The sequence below is a fragment of the Girardinichthys multiradiatus genome, chromosome 20, assembly GCF_021462225.1.
Source record: "Girardinichthys multiradiatus isolate DD_20200921_A chromosome 20, DD_fGirMul_XY1, whole genome shotgun sequence".
NCBI classification, from domain to species: Eukaryota; Metazoa; Chordata; class Actinopteri; order Cyprinodontiformes; family Goodeidae; genus Girardinichthys; species Girardinichthys multiradiatus.
The window spans coordinates 27,258,911-27,280,859 of NC_061812.1; the positions used below are offsets into that span (position 1 = coordinate 27,258,911).

The window sequence follows — 21,949 nt, forward strand, 5'->3', positions numbered from 1 at the left end:
TTCACTTAAAATCTTGAAGAATAGCAAGCATTTGAATTCAGCTTTCTTCACTCTGATACTCCTAGATAAGCCCCAGTGTACCCAAGTGTCTTCAAAACTCATCCAATTAGTAGATAAGAGTCAATCTGTGTGAAATTTAATCTCAGCATAAATACAGCTGTTCTGTGAAGGTCTCAGAAGTTTGTAAGTGAACAAGCAGCATCATGAAGTCCAACTGAAAAACTACAAAGACATGTACATCCACCTAAAGACTCTTCATCTCATCTGACTAAGTCTGAGCTATTTTGTAAAGAAGAATGGGTGAAATGTCTCTAGATGTGCGAAGATAGTAGACACCAACTCCAAGACTCGCAGCTGTAATCGCAGTGAAAGGCGTTTTTACAAAGCACAATGTGAAAAGGTTGAAGGGCTTTGAATACTTTTCAGAGCACACTAGTAAAGCATGTTTTTTATGTACTAAATATTTTGGTGTATAATTTAGAATTGCAGTTGTGTAAATAAACTAAACACAATCCTGAAATTTCAAGGTGCTTTAAAAGAGTCTTCAATATCCTGTTCTATTTCTCTCTTTCTTCAGGACATAGAGAAGACCATGAGTACTGCACTGCATGAGCTACGGGAGCTGGAGCGACAAAACACTGTGAAACAGGCCCCTGATGTGGTCCTGGACACCTTAGAGCCAATGAAAAACCCTGCGAGCTCAGAGCCCGGCAGTCCACTTCACACCATCATGATCCGTGACCCAGATGCAGCCATGCGGCGCAGCAGCAGCTCCACCTCTGAAATGATGACCACCTTCAAACCAGCCCTTTCTGCCCGGCTGGCTGGGGCTCAGCTGCGCCCCCCGTCCATGAGGCAGACACGGCCCGCTCCGACACAGCACCGCTCGAGCAGCTCCAGCTCTTCGGGGGTTGGCAGCCCTGCTGTGACTCCCACTGAAAAACTGTTTCCCAGTAACAGCTCAGCTTCAGGGTCTAATGTGAATGTTTCAGGTGATGGCGGGGATAAGACTGGCAGCATGTAGCAGAGGTGGAATCTGTTCTAAAAGGGAGAAAAGCTGATCAAAACAAAAAAAAAAATAGTCTTTTAAGTTGAGAAAAGTATTGTCCTCACTGTACAGGAATCTCCAGGTTATCATGGTGACAAAGCAGAAGAATGGCATACAGCTCTTTGAAACTTGACCTACTGTGTATAAGACTACATTAACTTTAGCTATACCTCAGCTTCAACAGAAATCTGTGGCCATGTTCTCGTTTCAGAGATTCATTCAGTGCCAGTGAAGCAATACTTGTGTGAAAAGAAATTATGATTCCCACTCGTTACATTCAGTCCAGCTAATGTTTTTCATCTCTCCTGTCTTAAAACACTTCATGTGGACAAGAGTAAAACCACTAAAATACATCCTCTGTTTAACATGCAGGGTGCAGGCCTCATGGCTCTACATACAAGTGCATCTTAATAAATCACAGTATCATTGAAAAAGGTTGTTTATTTACACTAAGTAAATCAGTTCAAAAAGTGTTTGCTTCTCCAGGTTTTTTAACATGATTACAGCTTGCTAATTAATTTCTCACAAGATTAGAATAATAAGATGGGAAAAATCTTTTAATGAAAAGATTTTAATACAGAAATGTCAGTCGTCTGTAAAGTTTGCATATACCCACACCCTTCTCTTGACTATGCTTCATATATTCTCTGTGATTTGGGCCAGAATAATTACTGGCTAATCAAGCATAGTGATATCACAGTCATTACAGCAGGTATTGGTGTGGACAGGTGCCAGGTCCTGCTTGAAATTTAAATCACCATCTCAATAATGTTTCTCAGCAAAAGGAAGCATAAAGTTCTCTAAGATTTCCTGGTAGATTTGTTGTGCTGACTTTGGCCCCAATAAAACATAGTGACCCAACACCAGCAGATGGCATGGCTTCCAATATCATCGACTGTGGATAGCTCACACAAGGCCTCAAACAACTCTGTACCTTTTCCTCCAGTAGTTTTTTCTTCCACTAAACTTCTAATAATATGCTTGGATGCATTTAACATCTGTAGCAATGATATTTTGTTTCTTACCCTCCTTCTGGAGGGTTTCAGTTACTGTCTGTTGCAAAACTGTCAGGTTTTCAATCTTCCCCATAATTGTGTAGGACTAATATTCAAATGTTTTTGAGAAGCTGAATTTGAGGTTTTTATGAACTGTAAACAATAATTCCCAAAATGATCAATAATTACCACCTGAAATATATTACTTTGTTATGAACCTGTATTAGTTTCATTTTTCAAATTTTATTTCAGTGATATTGTAATTTATTTAGATGCACCTGCACAAACCTACCTAACGTCACTATGTTTTCTGGTTTTGCTATAAGAACAACATGATACCATAGTGACATTTATTTCTGCATGCATGGATGGGAGAACAAAACGGAAACTTTGGATGGTGCTTGTTAACCATTGTAGAAACTTCTATATATTATTCACTATGATGGAAAAAAAATGCGGCAAGCTTAAATTATCCAAAATTCCTGAAAAAGAATGCCTTGTTATCTTTCAGTGTTGGATTTAAAAACTGGCATGAGTGTGGCAACACTGCGGCAGATAAAGCATTTTGGCATGAAGAACGTTTGATAATTAGTACCACAGTACTACAACAAAATATTTTCCCACCATAATGCATGGTTGAACAGTGTGCAGACTGAACATGCCCCTGTCCATGGTGTGTTCTCATGTGCTGTATGTGAAATGCAGAAAATTAATAAACCACCTAATGAAGGAATCCTGTAGGAAGCTTGTACAGAATATAGAGCTAGTAATTAGTGTTTAATTGTGTACAGGTTAAATAAGGCAGGGTTGGGGTGACCTGCGTTTAGATATTAAAACACATTTGTATTGTTTTCAGTAAATTACAAGGAAATTACTTAAAAGTAAAATACAGTTTAGGTCTTCTATCATGTACTCTGTAATTAGAGTGTGTTTGGAAATAGCATTAAAAAGCAAACGCTGAATAAATGTTTTTTTGGTTTGTGTTGCTGAAAAATGTTTCTAGTCTTGACTGAATTCTCATCTGGTCTGCTCCATGTTAAAATCAGATTTTTATTTTAGTAACAACAACTCATTTAAGGTTTTTCAAATTTACATTGCGCTACACATCTTCAATGGAGGTCTGAATTTGCCAAAATTGATTAAATAAATAAATCATTAAACGGTTATCTAAATGTATCAATAATAAATTCAAATGGAAAGAAGTGAAAAGATCACTTATTCAGCATTTAATTGTCTAATAAAAAATATGAAGTTTATTGAATAAAATCATAATTATCTGCGGTTGTGCACTGTAACACATCATGAATGTATTTTATCTGTCAGCCTTAGCCATCCATTGTAAGTGATCAGAGCTGCTGTGAAATATCGTTAAATTTAGTATATATATATATATATATATATTATTATTATTATTTTGTTTTTCAATTTTCATTTATATGTAATTTAAGTAGGTAGTTAATCAGTTATGTACATTTAAATATTTATGGCCACATTTATTTATGTAATAATAAATAGTTCCAATTTTATTTTCACTTTTATATTAAAAATAATCTAATGATTTATTTATTTACTACATTAGGGCATTTTAGGCCTCCATAATCCGGAGAAATGTGGGAACATTACTTGTTTTTATTTTTAATAGACTGTTATCAGGATATCCTACTTCTTTGAGCCTTGTGTTTATTATTCCTGATTGAGACAGTAATGCTCAGAGTGTATGCCCTTCAATTTTTTTATTTTATTGTTTATATCTGCTGTACCTCTTGTCTTTTGACACATTTAGTCCAGAGACCTTGTAACCTGCAACCTAAAGAGCCTGCTCAGTTCTACATGTTTTGCGCTGTAATGTGGGGCTCATGAAATCAGACTTAGTGGCTGTGTTGTGGTGCCTTGTCATGGTGAAACGCACAGATTGAGTCCGTCTATACTACAAATGTCCTATTTTTTTAGATGGTTGACAATATTCTGTTAAATAAGATGTTGCTGCAGTTCTTTTAGAGAATGAGAGATAGCGCTAAAAGTGCCACAATTCAATAAGTAAGTCAAAAAATAAATATTTATCAATGTAATTATTTAGATCAAATTAGAGGTATGTGCATTAAATAAATAAATGTTAATGGATTTATGGAAAATAGTTAATTGTGTATACCCTTAAGCAAGATATTTTAAGTTCATATAATTATTTCAGTCATATTTAGGTATTTTGTAGTTCTGTTTTGCATTGTAAATTTATTTCCTTTCGGTCTTACCCATCAAAGTCAGTTGGTGGGGCTGACACTGTTATGGACAAAGCAACTGGTCTGCAATGAAATTGTTGCGTAGGTTAATCAGTTAAATGTTAGCATCTATTTGGAGAGCCCAGCTAGAAGTTTCAATTATTTCATTAGTCACTGTGGCGCAGAAAATATGAAATAATTATACATGATACAACAGAGTTCAGGTTCATGATTTACACATTTAATTAATTGTGCATGTAAAAATATTGACTCTTTTGTATATATGTTCTTATTTGACAAATTATTTATTTGTTGGATTGTGGCACATTTGGCCTTCCATAGCCTGGGGTGGCAATTTACTTATACTTAACACAGATCCTAAACTGGGTACTGATTTTACAGTTTGACCACAGATACAACATGCAGACTAAAAATACTGGCTGGATGTTTTCTTCTCTTTTTAACTCTCATTAATGGATGTATCAGTGTTTCTGTGGGGTGATTGCTAAGAAGAGTGATCTTCTAAAGCCGAAATCAATACAGCATTTTAGAGACATACAGTGCATCCGCGCCCTCTTCTGGTTCATACTGGTTTCACTTCATCATGTAATATACAAGCTGTCGAGTTATCTTTCTAGGGCATGATGAGAATGATCTGAATCCTGTTATAATGCTTAAACTGATTCAAGATTTTATTGTTCTCATTTAATATTATATTTTTGGATATGTTTAAATCTATGAGGGGAAAAGAGTTTCATGAAGTACATGATAACATGAGATGAAGTATATTTAACATATTGTTTTTATGTAAACGTAGAACACAGCATTTCAGTGCCTTTTGTGCACAATATCAGTTTTTTATTAGAATTCAGCTTCTTTTCCTTTTTTCCTTTTATACTTTAATGTGTTGCCTATTGTTTGTCATGTTATTTTAAAGTGATGTTTCCTTTTTGTCCTACTTTATATTGCCACTCACTAGGAGTCATGGAGGAATCATTACAAATTACTCATTTAAACTTGTGTCAACCCAGGGGAAACAAAAAATAATAATAACTGCTGTAAACATGAACTACCAGTAAAACTTTATAGATTCATCTCAGAATGTTTCTTTTTTTAGTATTATTATTTTCTCTGTGATCTGGCTGTGCTGTGGTTGAGCCTTTAGCTCCTGTCATTTTAAAGATACGCTGTTGTGGTGTTGTTGGCAACAGCTGAACTGACTCAGACTTCTGTTGTGTGTTAGCTACAAGGCACCTGGTGCGCGCTCATTTTCCCTATACATGTGATGTGATGTACCTGTGGTTCAAAAAGACAGCATCAGAGTCAAAGAGCAGAGCGAGGCCCTGTCTGGGGCCGCTGTGTGAATTACTGTCACACCGTTTACCTTCTCTTTTACCTGTTTGTCTGGTGATGCTGTTTGTTGCTGAATGTCTGGTTGGGTGAAACCTGTGATGTCGTGTACTTGATTCCACTGACCGGATGTTTAAAACTCCTGTGTCCAAATAAAACCATAAGCTCTGTGATCTCTGCTTCCTGACTCAGGGTATTTTTGTGGATCAAGACTGAAAGTCTAACTTTATTTATTTTTTTATTTTATTTTATGATGTTCAATTGTCAAACATTTTATTGTTTACTATCTTCCTACATTTAACATACACACGTGGACAAAATTGTTGGTACCCCTCGGTTAATGAAAGAAAAACCCGCAATGGTCACAGAAATAACTTGAATTTGACAAAGGTAATAATGAATAAAATTTCTATGAAAATGAACAAATGAAAGTCAGACATTGTTTTTCAAACATGCTTCAACAGAATTATTTAAAAATATAAACTCATAAAACAGGTCTGGACAATAATGATGGTACCCTTAACTTAATATTTTGTGCACAAGCTTTTGAGGCAATCACTGCAATAAAATGATTCCTATAACTGTCAATGAGACTTCTGCTCCTCTCAGCAGGTATTTTGTCCCACTCCTCATGAGCAAACTGCTCCAGTTGTCTCAGGTTGGAAGGGTGCCTTTTCCAGACGGCATGTTTCAGCTCCTTCCAAAGATGCTCAATAGGATTTAGGTCAGGGCTCATAGAAGGCCACTTCAGAATAGTCCAATGTTTTCCTCTTAGCCGTTCTTGGGTGTTATTAGCTGTGTGGTTTGGGTCATTATCCTGTTGCAAGACCCATGACCTTTTTTTCTCTTGCTCCCGGTGGAAGACACGTGTTTTCTCTCCCTCCCTCCCTGCTTCTGCTTTTTGTCTGTATTCTTCTCAGAGCCTCGCTTTGCATATCCTCCAAACTTGTAAATTATGGATTTGGTCAGCTGGACTCTCAACGTAATTGATAATTTTATTTTTTTTCCTACGGGAAGACAGGGTAAAGGAGACCCTCTTGTCCAGGCGGGACGTTCTTCTCTGGATACACAATGGATTCTTGGCAGCAGTGGAAGATTGTGTGCCTGACTATGATGTCGATCGCGGACGTAGAAAATGTGTACATATTTGGACTTTGATAACAGGATTTCTACTTTTTGGAGTTGGTGGTTACCTGGCTTATTGAGTGATTCGCAAAACGTGGGGAGCTGTTCCAAATGTTCCAAAGCTTCCTGCGATGTTGGATGGAGTCTGTAGAGCGATCAACACTCAGACTGAAATGTTAAAAGAGCAGAATCGCAAGCTGGACACAATTCTTGAACAAAATCGCAGCCTGGCAGCGGTTGAACTCAGAAGTTAAAGGATATAATCTTGGAGAAGTTGTACGCTTGAGATCTGCGGAAAGTACCAGAAATTTGGCTATTTGGATTCGCAATTGAGACATACCAGTAAAACTCTTAAGGTAGTTGGAAACTCACAACTGCCTGAACCACAACATTTATTGTTTTTCTAAATCTAGTGCCCCAATGTGACCTTGGCAACTTCTGCTAACTAGCTATCGACAAAATATCTCCTGGATGTTATATAAACACGATGCTCTTCCCCAGCACTCCCCTACCAGCTGTGTGCTGATAGGACTATGTGCCATATTGACATGATAGCATCACACAGATGCTGCAGATTTGTCAGCTGCACATCTATGATGTGAATCTCCCGTTCCACCACATCCCAAAGGTGCTCTATTGGATTGAGATCTGGTGACTGTGGAGGCCATTTGAGTACAGTGAACTCATTGTCATGTTCAAGAAACCAGTCTGAGATGATTCGTGCTTTAAGACATGGCGCGTTATCCTGCTGGAAGTAACCATCAGAAGATGGGTACACTGTGGTCATAAAGGGATGGACATGGTCAGCAACAATACTCAGGTAGGCTGTGGCGTTGACACGATGCTCAATTGGTACTAAGGGGTCCAAAGTGTGCCAAGAAAATATCCCCCACACCATTACACCACCACCAGAAGCCTGAACCATTGATACAAGGCAAGATGGATCCATGCTTTCATGTTGTTGATGCCAAATTCTGACCCTACCATCTGAATGTCGCAGCAGAAATCGAGACTCATCAGACCAGGCAACGTTTTTCCAATCTTCTAATGTCCAATTTTGGTGAGCCTGTGTGAATTGTAGCCTCAGTGTCCTGTTCTTAGCTGACAGGAGTGGCACCCGGTGTGGTCTTCTGCTGCTGTAGCCCATCCGCCTCAAGGTTCGACGTGTTATGCATTCAGAGATGCTCTTCTTCAAGTTATTTCTGTGACCATTTTGGGTTTTTTTTCATTAACCGAGGGGTACCAACAATTTTCTCCACGTGTGTACTTATGTTTTAAGACACCTACGAAATAAATTTGGCCATGGTAGCTGTGGTGTACAAGTGCATTTCAATAAATTTAAATATTGAATTTATTTTATTTTCAGTAATTAACTTGAAAAAGTGAAAGTCATATAAAGATTCCTTACACAGACTGATTTGTTAATCTCTGTTTATTTTGATAATACACTATATTGACAAAAGCATTTGGTCACACTGCCAAATCAGTGAATGCAAGTGTTACGATCATTTCCATGGCTGTAGCTGTACAAAGTTTGGTGTGGAGAAACTTGACTGGCCAGCATAGAGTCCTGGCCTCAACTTTCTTGAACACCTTTGAGAGGAATTAAAGCAGAGGCAGCAATTCTGTTTTGCTCATCTGAATATGAACACACTCCTAAACCTTAAAGATCTTTACAGAATAGTTAAAGTTGCTATTGCTAGCCATAAAGGGTCAATCAACAAATTAGACCTTACAGATTAAGAATGGGATGTTTTCAAAGTTCATGTACAGGGGTTGGACAATGAAACTGAAACACCTGGTTTTAGACCACAATAATTTATTAGTATGGTGTAGGGCCTCCTTTTGCAGACAATACAGCATCAATTCGTCTTGGGAATGACATATACAAGTCCTGCACAGTGGTCAGAGGGATTTTAAGCCATTCTTCTAGCAGGATAGTGGCCAGGTCACTACGTGATACTGGTGGAGGAAAACGTTTCCTGACTCGCTCCTCCAAAACACCCCAAACTGGCTCAATAATATTTAGATCTGGTGACTGTGCAGGCCATGGGAGATGTTCAACGTCACTTTCATGTTCATCAAACCAATCTTTCACCAGTCTTGCTGTGTGTATTGGTGCATTGTCATCCTGATACACGGCACCGCCTTCAGGATACAATGTTTGAACCATTGGATGCACATGGTCCTCAAGAATGGTTCGGTAGTCCTTGGCAGTGACGCGCCCATCTAGCACAAGTATTGGGCCAAGGGAATGCCATGATATGGCAGCCCAAACCATCACTGATCCACCCCCATGCTTCACTCTGGGCATGCAACAGTCTGGGTGATACGCTTCTTTGGAGCTTCTCCACACCGTAACTCTCCCGGATGTGGGGAAAACAGTAAAGGTGGACTCATCAGAGAACAATACATGTTTCACATTGTCCACAGCCCAAGATTTGCGCTCCTTGCACCATTGAAACCGTCGTTTGGCATTGGCATGAGTGACCAAAGGATTGGCAATAGCAGCCCGGCCGTGTATATTGACCCTGTGGAGCTCCCGACGGACAGTTCTGGTGGAAACAGGAGAGTTGAGGTGCACATTTAATCCTGCCGTGATTTGGGCATCTGTGGTTTTATGTTTTTTGGATACAATCCGGGTTAGCACCTGAACATCCCTTTGAGACAGCTTCCTCTTGCGTCCACAGTTAATCCTGTTGGATGTAGTTCGTCCTTCTTGGTGGTATGCTGACATTACCCTGGATACCGTGGCTCTTGACACATCACAAAGATTTGCTGTCTTGGTCACAGATGCGCCAGCAAGACGTGCACCAACAATTTGTCCTCTTTTGAACTCTGGTATGTCACCCATAATGTTGTGTGCATTTCAACAAAATGAGCAAAACTGTGCTCTTACCCTGCTAATTGAACCTTCACACTCTGCTCTTACTGGTGCAATGTGCAATCAATGAAGACTGGCTACCAGGCTGGTCCAATTAAGCCATGAAACCTCCCACACTAAAATGACAGGTGTTTCAGTTTCATTGTGCAACCCCTGTACATGTAGATTACTTTTGTCAATATAATGTAACTCCTAAGAAACAAACAAAACTGAGTTTTTCTGAAACTGTATATTCCATGAGACCAATAAAAAAATCACAGTAAATGACACCTCCCGTAATGTGGGTTAGACACAAAAAGGTCATTGCTATAGAAGCTGACTGTTCACACAGTGCTGTATCCAAGTATGATATTTAAAAGTTGAGTGGAAGGAAAAAGGCTGCACAGGTCCCAGTGAAAACCACATCTGCGAGAGGACTGTGAAGCGCCACCATACCTATTTGTAGCCAACACAGGGCTAAAACTGTCATATACATTAAGAACCATCATTTAACAAAATATCAGAAGTGTCTTAGCGGGGCTAGTGGGAAAAAAGACTGGATTATTGCTCAGTGATCAAAAGTACACTTTCTGGATGAAAGCAAATGTTGCATTTCTTTTGGAAATCAAGGTCCCAGTATCTGAAGGAAGAGCTTCCACAATCAGTAAGGATTTATGGAGTCATGTTTTCTGCTGGTGTTGGTCCACTGTTTTATCAAGTCCAAACCCAGTGCAGCCGTCTGTCAGGACATTTTTGTGCACTTCATGCTTCCCTCTGCTGACAAGCTTTACAGAGATGCCGATTTCTTTTTTTAAACAGGACTTGGCATCAGCCCACACAGCCAAAAAGTACCAGAACCTGCTTTATCACATGAAAATAGCATGGCCTAAATAGCAAAGAGAATCCAGGGAGTATTGTCAAGAGTCTGAGGTTACTATTAAAGCATCCTGGGATTCCTTAACACGTCAACATCACCTCCATGTGTTGCATTGATGAAGTTAATCATGCAAAAGAAGCTCCAACCAAGTATTAAGTGCATATATTGTATATTACATGGTCGTAGATTTTAGTAGAACGACAATATTCAAATTTTCTTAGAAACTGAAATTTGGGTTTTTACTTGCTGTGGGCCATAATAAATAAATAATAAATAAAAACTATACCCATCAGTGTGTGATGAATCTAAATAATATAGTTTCACCTTTTGAATTGAAGTGTCAAACTATACAACTATATTTTGCTTTATTGTACCTTAAAGTTTTTATTACTTGAGGGCACTAACATTTTGATTATGGCAAATGTAAAGTAAATACAAAAACATAAACTGATTGAAGCTCCATTTAATTTAATGGAAGTTAGACGTAAATGTTTTTAAACCCCCTGTGCATCATTCACTGACTTGTTGTCAGGGATGAGGGCTGTTGGGGGGGACCAGAATGCAGAAAGGCAGGAAACAGCACGATGAGTAGAAAATGTTTCAATAAAAGAAAACTTACATCCAGGCAAAAACGTGAGAAGGCTTGGTATGACAACAGTTTGTATCCATGAGGAGTGAACAGAACAGGAATAAGGGCATGGCACGGGTGGAAACAGTGAGACTGATGGGCATGGAGCAAGTGGACTGAATGAAGCTGATTATGGTCTGACAGTAGCAGGCAGTGGTAACCAAAACAGCACTGGAACTAAACAGAAATCCAAGGACACAATCTAACCAAAGGAAAATCTTGCAAATGTAACATAAACACAATACTTAAGAAATAAAATGTAAAGGAATGAACTAAAGCATGGCCTGGAAAACATAATCCTGACACCTCTGCTAAATTAAAAATGGCTGACTTTTTTGGACAGTTTTGTTGCCATGTTAAATTCCTGTTTATCAACAATGTTCATGAAAGACTTTGGACTATGAGTTTCCAGCAAGACCCACGATATGTGGCTGCCCTTGTCATTCTTTACACTAGATCTTGGCATTGTTAGTGTAGACATTATCCTTTAAAAATAGCAAAGTTGTGCCAGGTGTTTTGTACAGCATCCAGGCAGTCTTTTACAATCTTCTCAGCATGCATATGTTTTTCATCCAGTGCTCTGTGTATTTTGGACTCAAGAGGAATGCTTTTATCCATTGTCCCATCTATTTAAAACCTCTTTTAGGGTAGCACTTTGTACTATTGCTCTGATATCTGCAGGATCTCCCTTCTAAGTCTAGGGGCATAACTTTTTTTTTTCTTTTTTTCCTATTAAGTATTGATAAACCCTCGTTAGAAAGGCTTTTTGTTCTCCCTTTTTCCAGCTTTGTACTTTTCTGTAATGCTTCTTCTAAGTGAGTGCACATTACAGCTGGAGATAGCTCACACCCTGCATCGATTAATGAAAAGAGCTACAACCAAACAAAAGACGGGCATCTCCACAGTGCAAGTTATCCTAACGTATCTAAATTTATCTCTTTAATTGTACATGTGATTAAAAGTAGCTTATTAAAAATTATTTAGTAAAAGGAACATATTTCTTTTCATGTTGCATAAGGAGCTTTATGGCTTAAGTAAATCCAGACAACTCAAACTAGTCTTTTATATTCTTAACTTTGGCTTGGAGGGAGATTAAACCAAACTGCAATTGTTTTTTGAAGCAATCACGTTCTTGTCTTTGGGGATAGGTTGGTGGTGGATGCATATTTGCTGCCTTGCAGGTATGCTAATCATATTGAGATTAATTTCTCTAAATTCACATCAAATTGATGCTATAACTAGTTTTGCAGTTCATCTATTGGCCACATGATGGAGAAACTGCAACAGAGAAAGGATTTATGAACATCAGCATTGACCTGCTCATCATTTTATAATTTACTTCGTAAAGATTAGTTAAAAGTGAGATGGTTATGGCTACACCCGGAGTTTTGCAGTAGAGTTCGCATAAATTAGCTGATAACATCTCTGTGTGGAATTGGCTTTCTAGTCCATTGGAGAAGAGCCTCAGCCCAGCCGAGCAGGACATAAACAAAATTCAATTTGTTCCACCTGAGAAACTGCTTCTCAACAGGAACATGTAAAACAAGCAGACGTGTTCACAGTTGGAGGGTATTTCACCAACAGCCAAGAAAAAGCATTGTCCTCAGTCATATTATCAAACGTTCCAAAATATATATATGTCCATAAATATATATATATATATTTATATATATATATACATTTATATATATATACAGTACAGACCAAAGGTTTGGACACACCTTCTCATTCAAAGAGTTTTCTTTATTTTCATGACTATGAATATTGTAGCTTCACACTGAAGGCATTAAAACTATGAATTAACACATGTGGAATTATATACTGAACAAAAAAGTGTGAAACAACTGAAAATATGTCTTATATTCTAGGTTCTTCAAAGTAGCCACCTTTTGCTTTGATTACTGCTCTGCACACTCTTGGCATTCTGTTGATGATCTTCAAGAGGTAGTAACCTGAAATGGTTTTCACTTCACAGGTGTGCCCTGTCAGGTTTAATAAGTGGGATTTCAAGCCTTATAAATGGGGTTGGGACCATCAGTTGTGTTGTGCAGGAGGTGGATACAGTACACAGCTGATAGTCTTACTGAATAGACTGTTAGAATTTGTATTATGGCAAGAAAAAAGCAGCTAAGTAAAGTAAAACAAGTGGCCATCATTACTTTAAGAAATGAAGGTCAGTCAGTCCGAACAATTGGGAAAACTTTGAAAGTGTCCCCAAGTGCAGTTGCAAAAACCATCAAGCGCTACAAAGAAACTGACTTACATGAGGACCGCCCCAGGAAACGAAGACCAAGAGTCACTCTCTAACAACTGTTAAGAGGAGACTGTGTGAATCAGGCCTTCATGGTAAAATAGCTGCTAGGAAACCACTGCTGAGGACAGGCAACAAGCAGAAGAGACTTGTTTGGGCTAAAGAACACAAGGAATGGACATTAGACCATTAGACAAGTTTGAGATCTTTGGTTCCAACCACCGTGTCTTTGTGCGGCGCAGAAGAGGTGAACGGATGGACTCTACATGCCTGATTCCCAGCGTGAAGCATGGCAGAGGAGGTGTGATGGTGTGGGGATGCTTTGCTGGTGACACTGTTGGGGATTTATTCAAAATTGAAGGCATACTGAACCAGCATGGCTACCACAGCATCTTGCAGCGGCAGGCTATTCCATCCGGTTTGTGTTTAGTTGGACCATCATTTATTTTTCAACAGGACAATGACCCCAAACACACCTCCAGGCTGTGTAAGGGCTATTTGACCAAGAAGGAGAGTGATGGGGTGCTGCGCCAGATGACCTGGCCTCCACAGTCACCGGACCTGAACCCAATCAAGATGGTTTGGGGTGAACTGGACCGCAGAGTGAAGGCAAAAGGGCCAACAAGTGCTAAGCATCTCTGGGAACTCCTTCAAGACTGTTGGAAAACCATTTCAGGTGACTACCTCTTGAAGCTCATCAACAGAATGCCAAGAGTGTGCGGAGCAGTGATCAAAGCAAAAGGTGGCTACTTTGAAGAACCTAGAATATAAGACATATTTTCAGTTGTTTCACACTTTTTTGTTCAGTATATAATTCCACATGTGTTAATTCATAGTTTTGATGCCTTCAGTGTGAAGCTACAATATTCATAGTCATGAAAATAAAGACAACTCTTTGAATGAGAAGGTGTGTCCAAATTTTTTTTTATTGTTAATCTGAAGCTCCTGGGTGTAGGGACTCCAACTTCTACCAACATCAAAGTAGCCAAAAATATATGTAGTAATTGTGGAAGTCCCTCTTTTTGGTGAGTGAGGAAAAATCTGTCCTTTCTATTTGTGCTCACCTCCTCGGAACTCATCCACATTTCCTGCATAGGTTAACTTTAAAGCAAATATACTGACTTCATTCTTTTTCTGTGTCATCAATAAGTGGCCAAACATCCATTCAAGTTATTCCCGTAAATAAGGACTTTTTCGTCAATAAAACAATCCAGTCCAGTCTGTGTTTACTGTCAGTGGTTTCAGACTGTGCTTCACAAATGATATAGCTCTTCATCTATATATGGTAGTACTTTCCTGACTAAAAAGTCTCTTTTTGTAACAGAAATGTGCATTACTTGTTGGCTTAGATAAACAATAGAAGGACTTATTGTAATATGTTTATGTTTCACATGTTTCTATGCAGATTACTCTTATCATCTTCCCTCACCTTCTGTTTGTCTGAAATAAAATCTAAGTCAGTCAGTCATTTTCTATACCACTTCTTTCATAGTGGATTGCGAGAAAGCTGGTGCCTATCTCCAGCAGTCTATGGGCAGGAGGCAGGGTACACCCTGGACAGGTTGCCAGTCTATTGCAGGGCCACACACAAACAATCATGCACACACATTTAAGGGCAATTCAGAGAGACCAATTAACCTAACAGGCATGTCTTTAGACTGTGGGAGGAAGCCAGAGTACCCGGTCAGAACCCACTCATGCACAGGGAGACAATTCCAAACTCCATGTGGAAGGAGTTGAACCCAGGACCTTCTTGCTGCAAGGCAATAGTGCTACCAACTGTGCCACTGTGCAGCCCAAAATCTGAGTTCACTTCTTAAAATTAAATAAGGATAAAACTGAGCTCCTTCTTTTGGAGCAAAATCAGCACTATTCAATGCAGACAATTTTTCTCTCTCCATTAACAGCACCACAGTTTCCCCCTCCGCTCAGATTAAGAGTCTGGGTTTCATTCTTCATAGCTCCCTTTCTTTCCCTTCTTACATTAATAACATCACCCGATCTGCATATTTTCATCTCACAACATTAATTGTCTGTCCCTCCATTTCTCCTTACTCCACCTCAGTTCTTGTTCACCGCCTCATCACCTCCCGTATTGATTATTGCAACTCTCTTCCTTTTGGTCTTCTTCAAAACTCCCTCCATAAGCTCCAAATGGTCCAAAGCTCAGCTGTTTGTATTATCACCCAAACTTCTTAATTTCACCACATCACCACAGTTTTACTGCAGCTCCGTTGGCTATTGGTCAAATTGAGTTCAAAATCCTTCTGTTTACATTCAAGGTCATTCACTTGTCTGATCTTCTTCATGTCACCACCTCCTCCTGCCTTCTCAGATCCTCCCCCTATATCCACCTCACTGCTCCCTCTGTTTGCCTCAGCACCATGGGAAACAGCTTTCTCCTGCTCTACTCCCAAACTCTGGAACTCTCTCCCACCGGAGAACGGACACTGTTCCCCTGTTAAAATCCAGACTCAAAACCCACCTGTTTAAGACCACTTAGTCCTTGCACTGCTTCATATACATGTTGTGAAAGGGACAAAATAAAATTTATTATTATTATATTTTTAAGATTTTGGGATTTTCTAGCTGTAAATAGAGTATATGTTGACTCTAAAGTATTAAAGATTAATTTCAGAACCATTTCACATAGATTCATTGAACATTTTCTTTAAAAAAGGCAGCAGTAAGTAAAATTTACCAAAAAAAATTTATTTTGAAAAACAATCAACAACCAAACTGGGATCACAATCACGTCAACCAATCAACCAATCTCTATCTACTTTCACAGAAATTGCTTTCTGGTTGTCTAGAATGAGGTTTGCCTCATTAAGTTCAGATCTAGCTGGCTGGAAAAAATACGTTACAAGTCCTCTGTGGTGGCTTAACTGCGAGTATATTTAATTATAATTAATGCGCAAATGAGGGCCAGTGCATCAGTAACACATTATCGCTTTCCAAGAGTCGAGGCACAACAGAATTATCATATCTTCTTGTTTGAGCCTTCAGCACCCCTTTGTTCTTCTTATCCATATCAGAATAATGAACAGTGAAACACTCCAGTTTAAACCTCTTGAGAACAAGTGATGAACAATGGTTTATTCAATGTAAATCTTTTTTAAATTGATGCAATCAGTCTTCTGTTAAGCTTATGGTTTCTGTCAGTGTTTGGAGTGAAATTACTTACTTTCATTGGATTAGTGCTGAAGAGCGTTTAGCATCGTGGAGTCAAAGCAAAGACTCTCCAGATAATAGCCTAGACCAGATCATGATGCATTTCGATGAAAACAACAAAATGAGGTCTTTTAGAGGTATGAATATCAGTATTAAGTGTCAACTGATCTCTATTCTAGTATTACTAGCTGCTTTGAGTGTTTTGCATATTTTGGGATAAGTGACATAGCTTTTGTATCTATCTGGTTATGCACAGTCAGACAAGTTATTGAATCTTCGTGGGTACTGTCCTTTTCATGTTGTTAGCAAGCTCATTACGTCCAGTTTTTCTTCTAACCTGGTGATCTGCTTCAAACCTTAAAGGCAAAAAACTCTAACATTTCTACTGTGTATGTGGTTCCAGACTGCTCAGGCAAGTTTCCATGTTCACAGAGCCCACACTCTGTCTCAGCTGTAGGATCAAACAAATAAAAGTTGTAAAACAAGCTTTCACACAGGCAATGAGTTTACCCAAATGTAGATTGGATAAACATGAACAAACTAAGCAAGAAGCAAGGTTTAAGACAAATAACCAGAAAAGCCAGAACAAAGATACAGCCATATTAAATAAATTTGAATATTATTGAAACAGTAATTTATTTCAGTAATTCAATTCACAAAGTGAAACACCTTACATAGATTAATTACACACAGACAGATGTTTTCAAGACTTTATTTCTGTTATCTATGATGATTTTCCACATACAGCCGATGAAAGGACAACATTTAATTTTTTAGAAAATTAGAATATTACATCAGACCAATAAAAAAATAAAAATGTTTAATACAGAAATATGAGCTTAATAAAAAGTATGTTAATACCTGGTTGAAGGTTGTTTTTTTCGAAAGATTTTAATCTGAAAAAGGAGCCTCACTGGAACGCATATTCTAATTCATTGAATATGACTGTAAATAAAAAGCCATGTTCCCTGACAAATTTAGAAGAAAAAAACCTCAAACAGTTCTCATTCCTAAGCATCTTTAAATACAAGGCAACAATGCTGATATTTCGTGCTTCTGGCTTCATCTGTTTTCTCTAAATCTCCACAGTGGCCACCATTGTTAAGATGCCAGTCAGGTTTGGCCTTGTGCACTGGACAACACAGGGCCAGATGACTCAGTGCTAAGGGTCTCATTAGATACAGGCACACCAGTCAAGAAGAAACAACAGCATACCACTGATAAGGCCAAGCACAGTACAGCACTGGGACACCTTATCAAGCAAACTCAACTACTAAATTATGGACTGAATATGAAGCATGACAATGCCATATTTCAGTTGTATACATCCATGTATGCACATACTATAAGTTATCAACATTTTGCTGCTTGTGTTTTGATTTAACAGATCTAGTTCTCCATATCTAAAAATCAGTGAATGGTTTTTGGTTGATTCCACATTAAAATGCTACATTTGTGTGTAAAAAAGCTCAACAAGGTTTCCTATAAATATCTCAGTGTTTTCTTGCTTATTTGTTTATTTCAAGCATATTCACACTCACATCCATACTCCATGATACACATTTACATGACCATTTGTTTCAAAAGGAGGTAGGCAGAAGTATAAACTTATTTGACCCTACCCCCTTCCTTTCATCTGTAACTCACAATAACAATGAAACAAAACAATTAAAAACACTTTTTCTTTCACAAGAAGAGACCGAACCCAGCTTCTATCAATCAAAAAATCACTCATTTATGTTTATCTAAATACCACAATTTATTTTAAATAGAGAAAGCAAATCAAAAGGAAACAAAGGACTCATTTATATTTTTAAACTTTTCCTTCACCGTCCCAATTTAAACTGTTTCTCTCCTTCCTTATATGTATTTAGAATTCATATTTTCTATGTTCTTTTGAACTGGCTTATGTTTTTACTTTGTTTTAATTCTTCTGTTTGACTGTTCCATAATTAAACTCCTGCTTTTGAAATGCACATACTTTTTAAAGTCGTTTTAACACCATGTATTTTTTAAATTTAGTTTCCCTCTTAAATTATATCCTCCGTCCAGCTCTGCAAGAATATTCATTATTTTTTTAGGAAGTAAATTATTTCTCGCTTTAAATATTATTTGTTCTGTTTTAAACTGAACCAAGTCTGGAAATTTCATAGCTCCGGTTTTTATAAAAAGTGTGTTTGAATGGTCTATGTAATCGGCTTGGTTAATTAACAAACAAAGCAAACATTAATACATTTGATACACTACAAATGTCATTAATGCACATTGTCCTGTAGAGGTCCAACACAACACCTCTGAAACCATACTTCTCCAACTTTCTCAACAGTACATCGTAGTTGACAGTATCTAAAAACACTCCAAGTCCATACTTTTTATCAATAGATTCAGTTATTTCTTCAACCAAGTCCATCACTGCCAGAGCTGTTGATCTATTAATCCTAACCCCATACTGACCGTCTGTCAGCAACAAAACTGTCAAATTATTAAATAAATAGCTTTTCTAATATTTTTGAGAAGTAGGAAGGTACAGATATTGGCCTATAATTATTAAAATTGTGCTTGTTTCCTGATTTATAAACAGGAACAACTTTAGCTATTTCCATTTTACTTGGAAAAACACAATTTTGAAAGGAAAGTATACAGATATACATTAAAGATTTTATGATATCATCAATAACTCTCTTTACTTTTTTTATATCAATACCATTCCAATCTGTAGCAGGTTTAATCTTAAAACCATTATAAATATCATAAATTTCTCTCTCTTCCACTACTTTTAGAATCACAAAGATCTTGTTCCTTTCAGCATAATCGAACGTCTATTACAGCGTCTATTTCTGTTTCACTAACCTTTATTGCCTCTGCTAGTTTTGGTCCTATATTTACAAAGAATGTATTAAATCCATTCGCAATTTCATTCACATCTTTAATAAGGTTTTGATACTCTTTAAAATATTGAGAATAGTTATTATTCCTCATTCTCTTTTTGATTAAACAGTTTTATATATTCCAGGTACTTTTGTGTCATTTTTGTGGTATTTTAAATTATCTATGAAGTATTTTCTTTTACAAGTTTTCATTATATTTGTCAGCTTATTTTTATACTTTTTATATTTCGTTTTTGTTTCTATGGTTCTCTTTTTTATGAATTCATGATATAGTATGTCCCTTTTTTTTTCCGGTTTTCCTGTGTACTTTTGTTTCCTGTTATCTTTTTTTATAGATTTATTAGCAGCCAAAGATGAATCAACATTTTATCAAAGATGCCTCTTCATATAAACCTCTGTGAAGCAGGTACAAAACTATTGACTGTACATAAATGCACAAACATGGGAATAAAAGGCTGTCTTTACTCTTCATTTGTCACCTCTTCTTTCCTAATGTACCGAAGTTCAGAAAACTCCAATGCTAATACTCTGAAATCTAGACACGCCGTTTTGAACAATAGAATATGAGAAATATTCTAAAAATAATACATTTTTTCTTACATATTTTTGTTCTTACATTATCCATTATTATTCTTTGTTGTAATATCACATCTTAAATATGACTAAAACCATTTTTATTAAAGAGGAGAGTCAACAATGAAAAATGGTGTCTGCTGCATAGCATCATTTAAACAAAGCAGTATAAACAACTACATATTTAGTGAATTAAAACATTAAACAGGCAAAAACTTGTTGATCCAGACCAGATTAAATACTCTGCCAGTTTCCCTTTGCCAGGATTAGCCTCTCAATACTGAAAAAGGAATCCACTCTGTTTTTGGAAAGTGCAGTTTCCAACCAGACAGACACTTATCCCCATCATGGTAATCTTTTTACCAATTTGCAGAGATAGAAACATTAAAACAAACAACCCCCTAAAGTATTTTATATGAAGCATTTTAATAGCCTATTTATATTTATTGACAATAATTTAAAAATAATCTATTTTCATGTATATTTATTATATTTTATTGAAAGCTGTTGTTTCAATACCAAATGTTTATTCTCACTCATACACTTTATGTTAGGTCAACAATGATATGCTTTAAAAAATGTGCCTTCTGATACATGTCTTCACATGTATCAGTACAAAGATATGCTTAGTTCACAAACAGAAGGATCCAAACATTGAAAAACAATCTGATCAAATAACAATGGTGGCATGATTTTACAGGTGATTCTTATGTCTTTATAGTTACTTAAATTTTACTCATAAAGGACACAGAGAATTAAAAAAATCACTTCAAGTCCAACATATTATGTCTTGAGAACAATGGACCCCAGAAACCAAAACAGAGAATGTGCCTTATTAAGGATACATGATCAATATAATTGAAGTCTGTAAGGCCTACACAAGCTAAAAAGTGTCAGTACGCAGTTGAACAACATCAGCCCTTTTTTTCCTCACAGCTAATTGGTGAAGTCATTGAACCAAAAGAGGAGTTTCACTGTCAAGGTCAGCATTTTATCTGTTGGTTTAGAACTTACAAAGCAATAAAAGTTTAACTCAGCTGCTCTGCAAACTCCACTTAATGTTATCTTGTGCGTTTTTTTTCTTTGGGAATAATTTGATTATGTCTTCCAGTCATGCTCTCCCAGCATGACTAAGGAAATATAGCATTTTAGACTAAAACATCAAGGGCTGATGAGTTGTAAACTTCACCAACCCTGATGTAATAGGCATATCCCATTATTTTCTTTAGATATTTTTTAAAACTAACAAAATATTATGCAAACATGGATAGAAAGGTGCTTTAGTATAGATTTATATGGCCCTCACTGTCTTGCTTGAGGTTATCTTCGCTCAGTGCTCCACGTTGGAGTTGGAAAGATAATGTTAAACTTCAAGACATGGTTTTCTCACCTCACTTTCATCAACATTTTTAACCCTTGTCATGAAACATGGAGATATTGACTGAATACTTACCTTATTCATATTTCTACTTTTAGGCATTTAGGCATCTCATTTTGATTGGGTGCCAAAATCAAATATAATTAGCTATCTTGTTAAAATTTATATTCATTATTGCATTTATGCATCCATCAATACATTTATCCATGTGGTGATCTATTCACATATCTATCTATCAATTTATTTATCCACATTTCTATCTATGATTTAATCCATACATTGTCAAGGCATCCATCCACTGATTTGTTTGTGTATTTAACCTTTGTGTGGTGTTCATATTGTTTTTACTCAGCCAATGTTTCTGGGTCTGGTGGACCCGTTGCATTTTGTGATTTTTAATGCCTCACAATCAAACAGTTAATTAAAATCATGATATGAGTGGAAACAAATTTACTATTAATTTACATTAATTGTTTCATTTTTCCTTCAGTAAATAATGAAAATGGTCCCCACAGACACAAGGGTTAACAATGCATCTCTCTATACATCTATTCATAAATCTATCTATGCATCTGTTCATGCT

General features: G+C 37.1%; 1 protein-coding gene across 3 annotated transcripts in view; it reads left to right on the forward strand.

Annotated features, from left to right (window-relative positions):
- The window catches only part of srgap3 (SLIT-ROBO Rho GTPase activating protein 3), a 75,076-nt gene extending 69,288 nt beyond the window's left edge, over positions 1-5,788 (forward strand). For all 3 annotated transcript variants that reach the window (XM_047347512.1, XM_047347511.1, XM_047347513.1), the window contains exon 22: positions 578-5,788. In XM_047347512.1, coding sequence (XP_047203468.1) covers positions 578-1,024 — 447 coding nt within the window. In that variant the 3' untranslated portion in view covers positions 1,025-5,788. The remainder of the gene's footprint in view (positions 1-577) is intronic.
- The last annotated feature ends 16,161 nt before the right edge of the window (positions 5,789-21,949 follow it).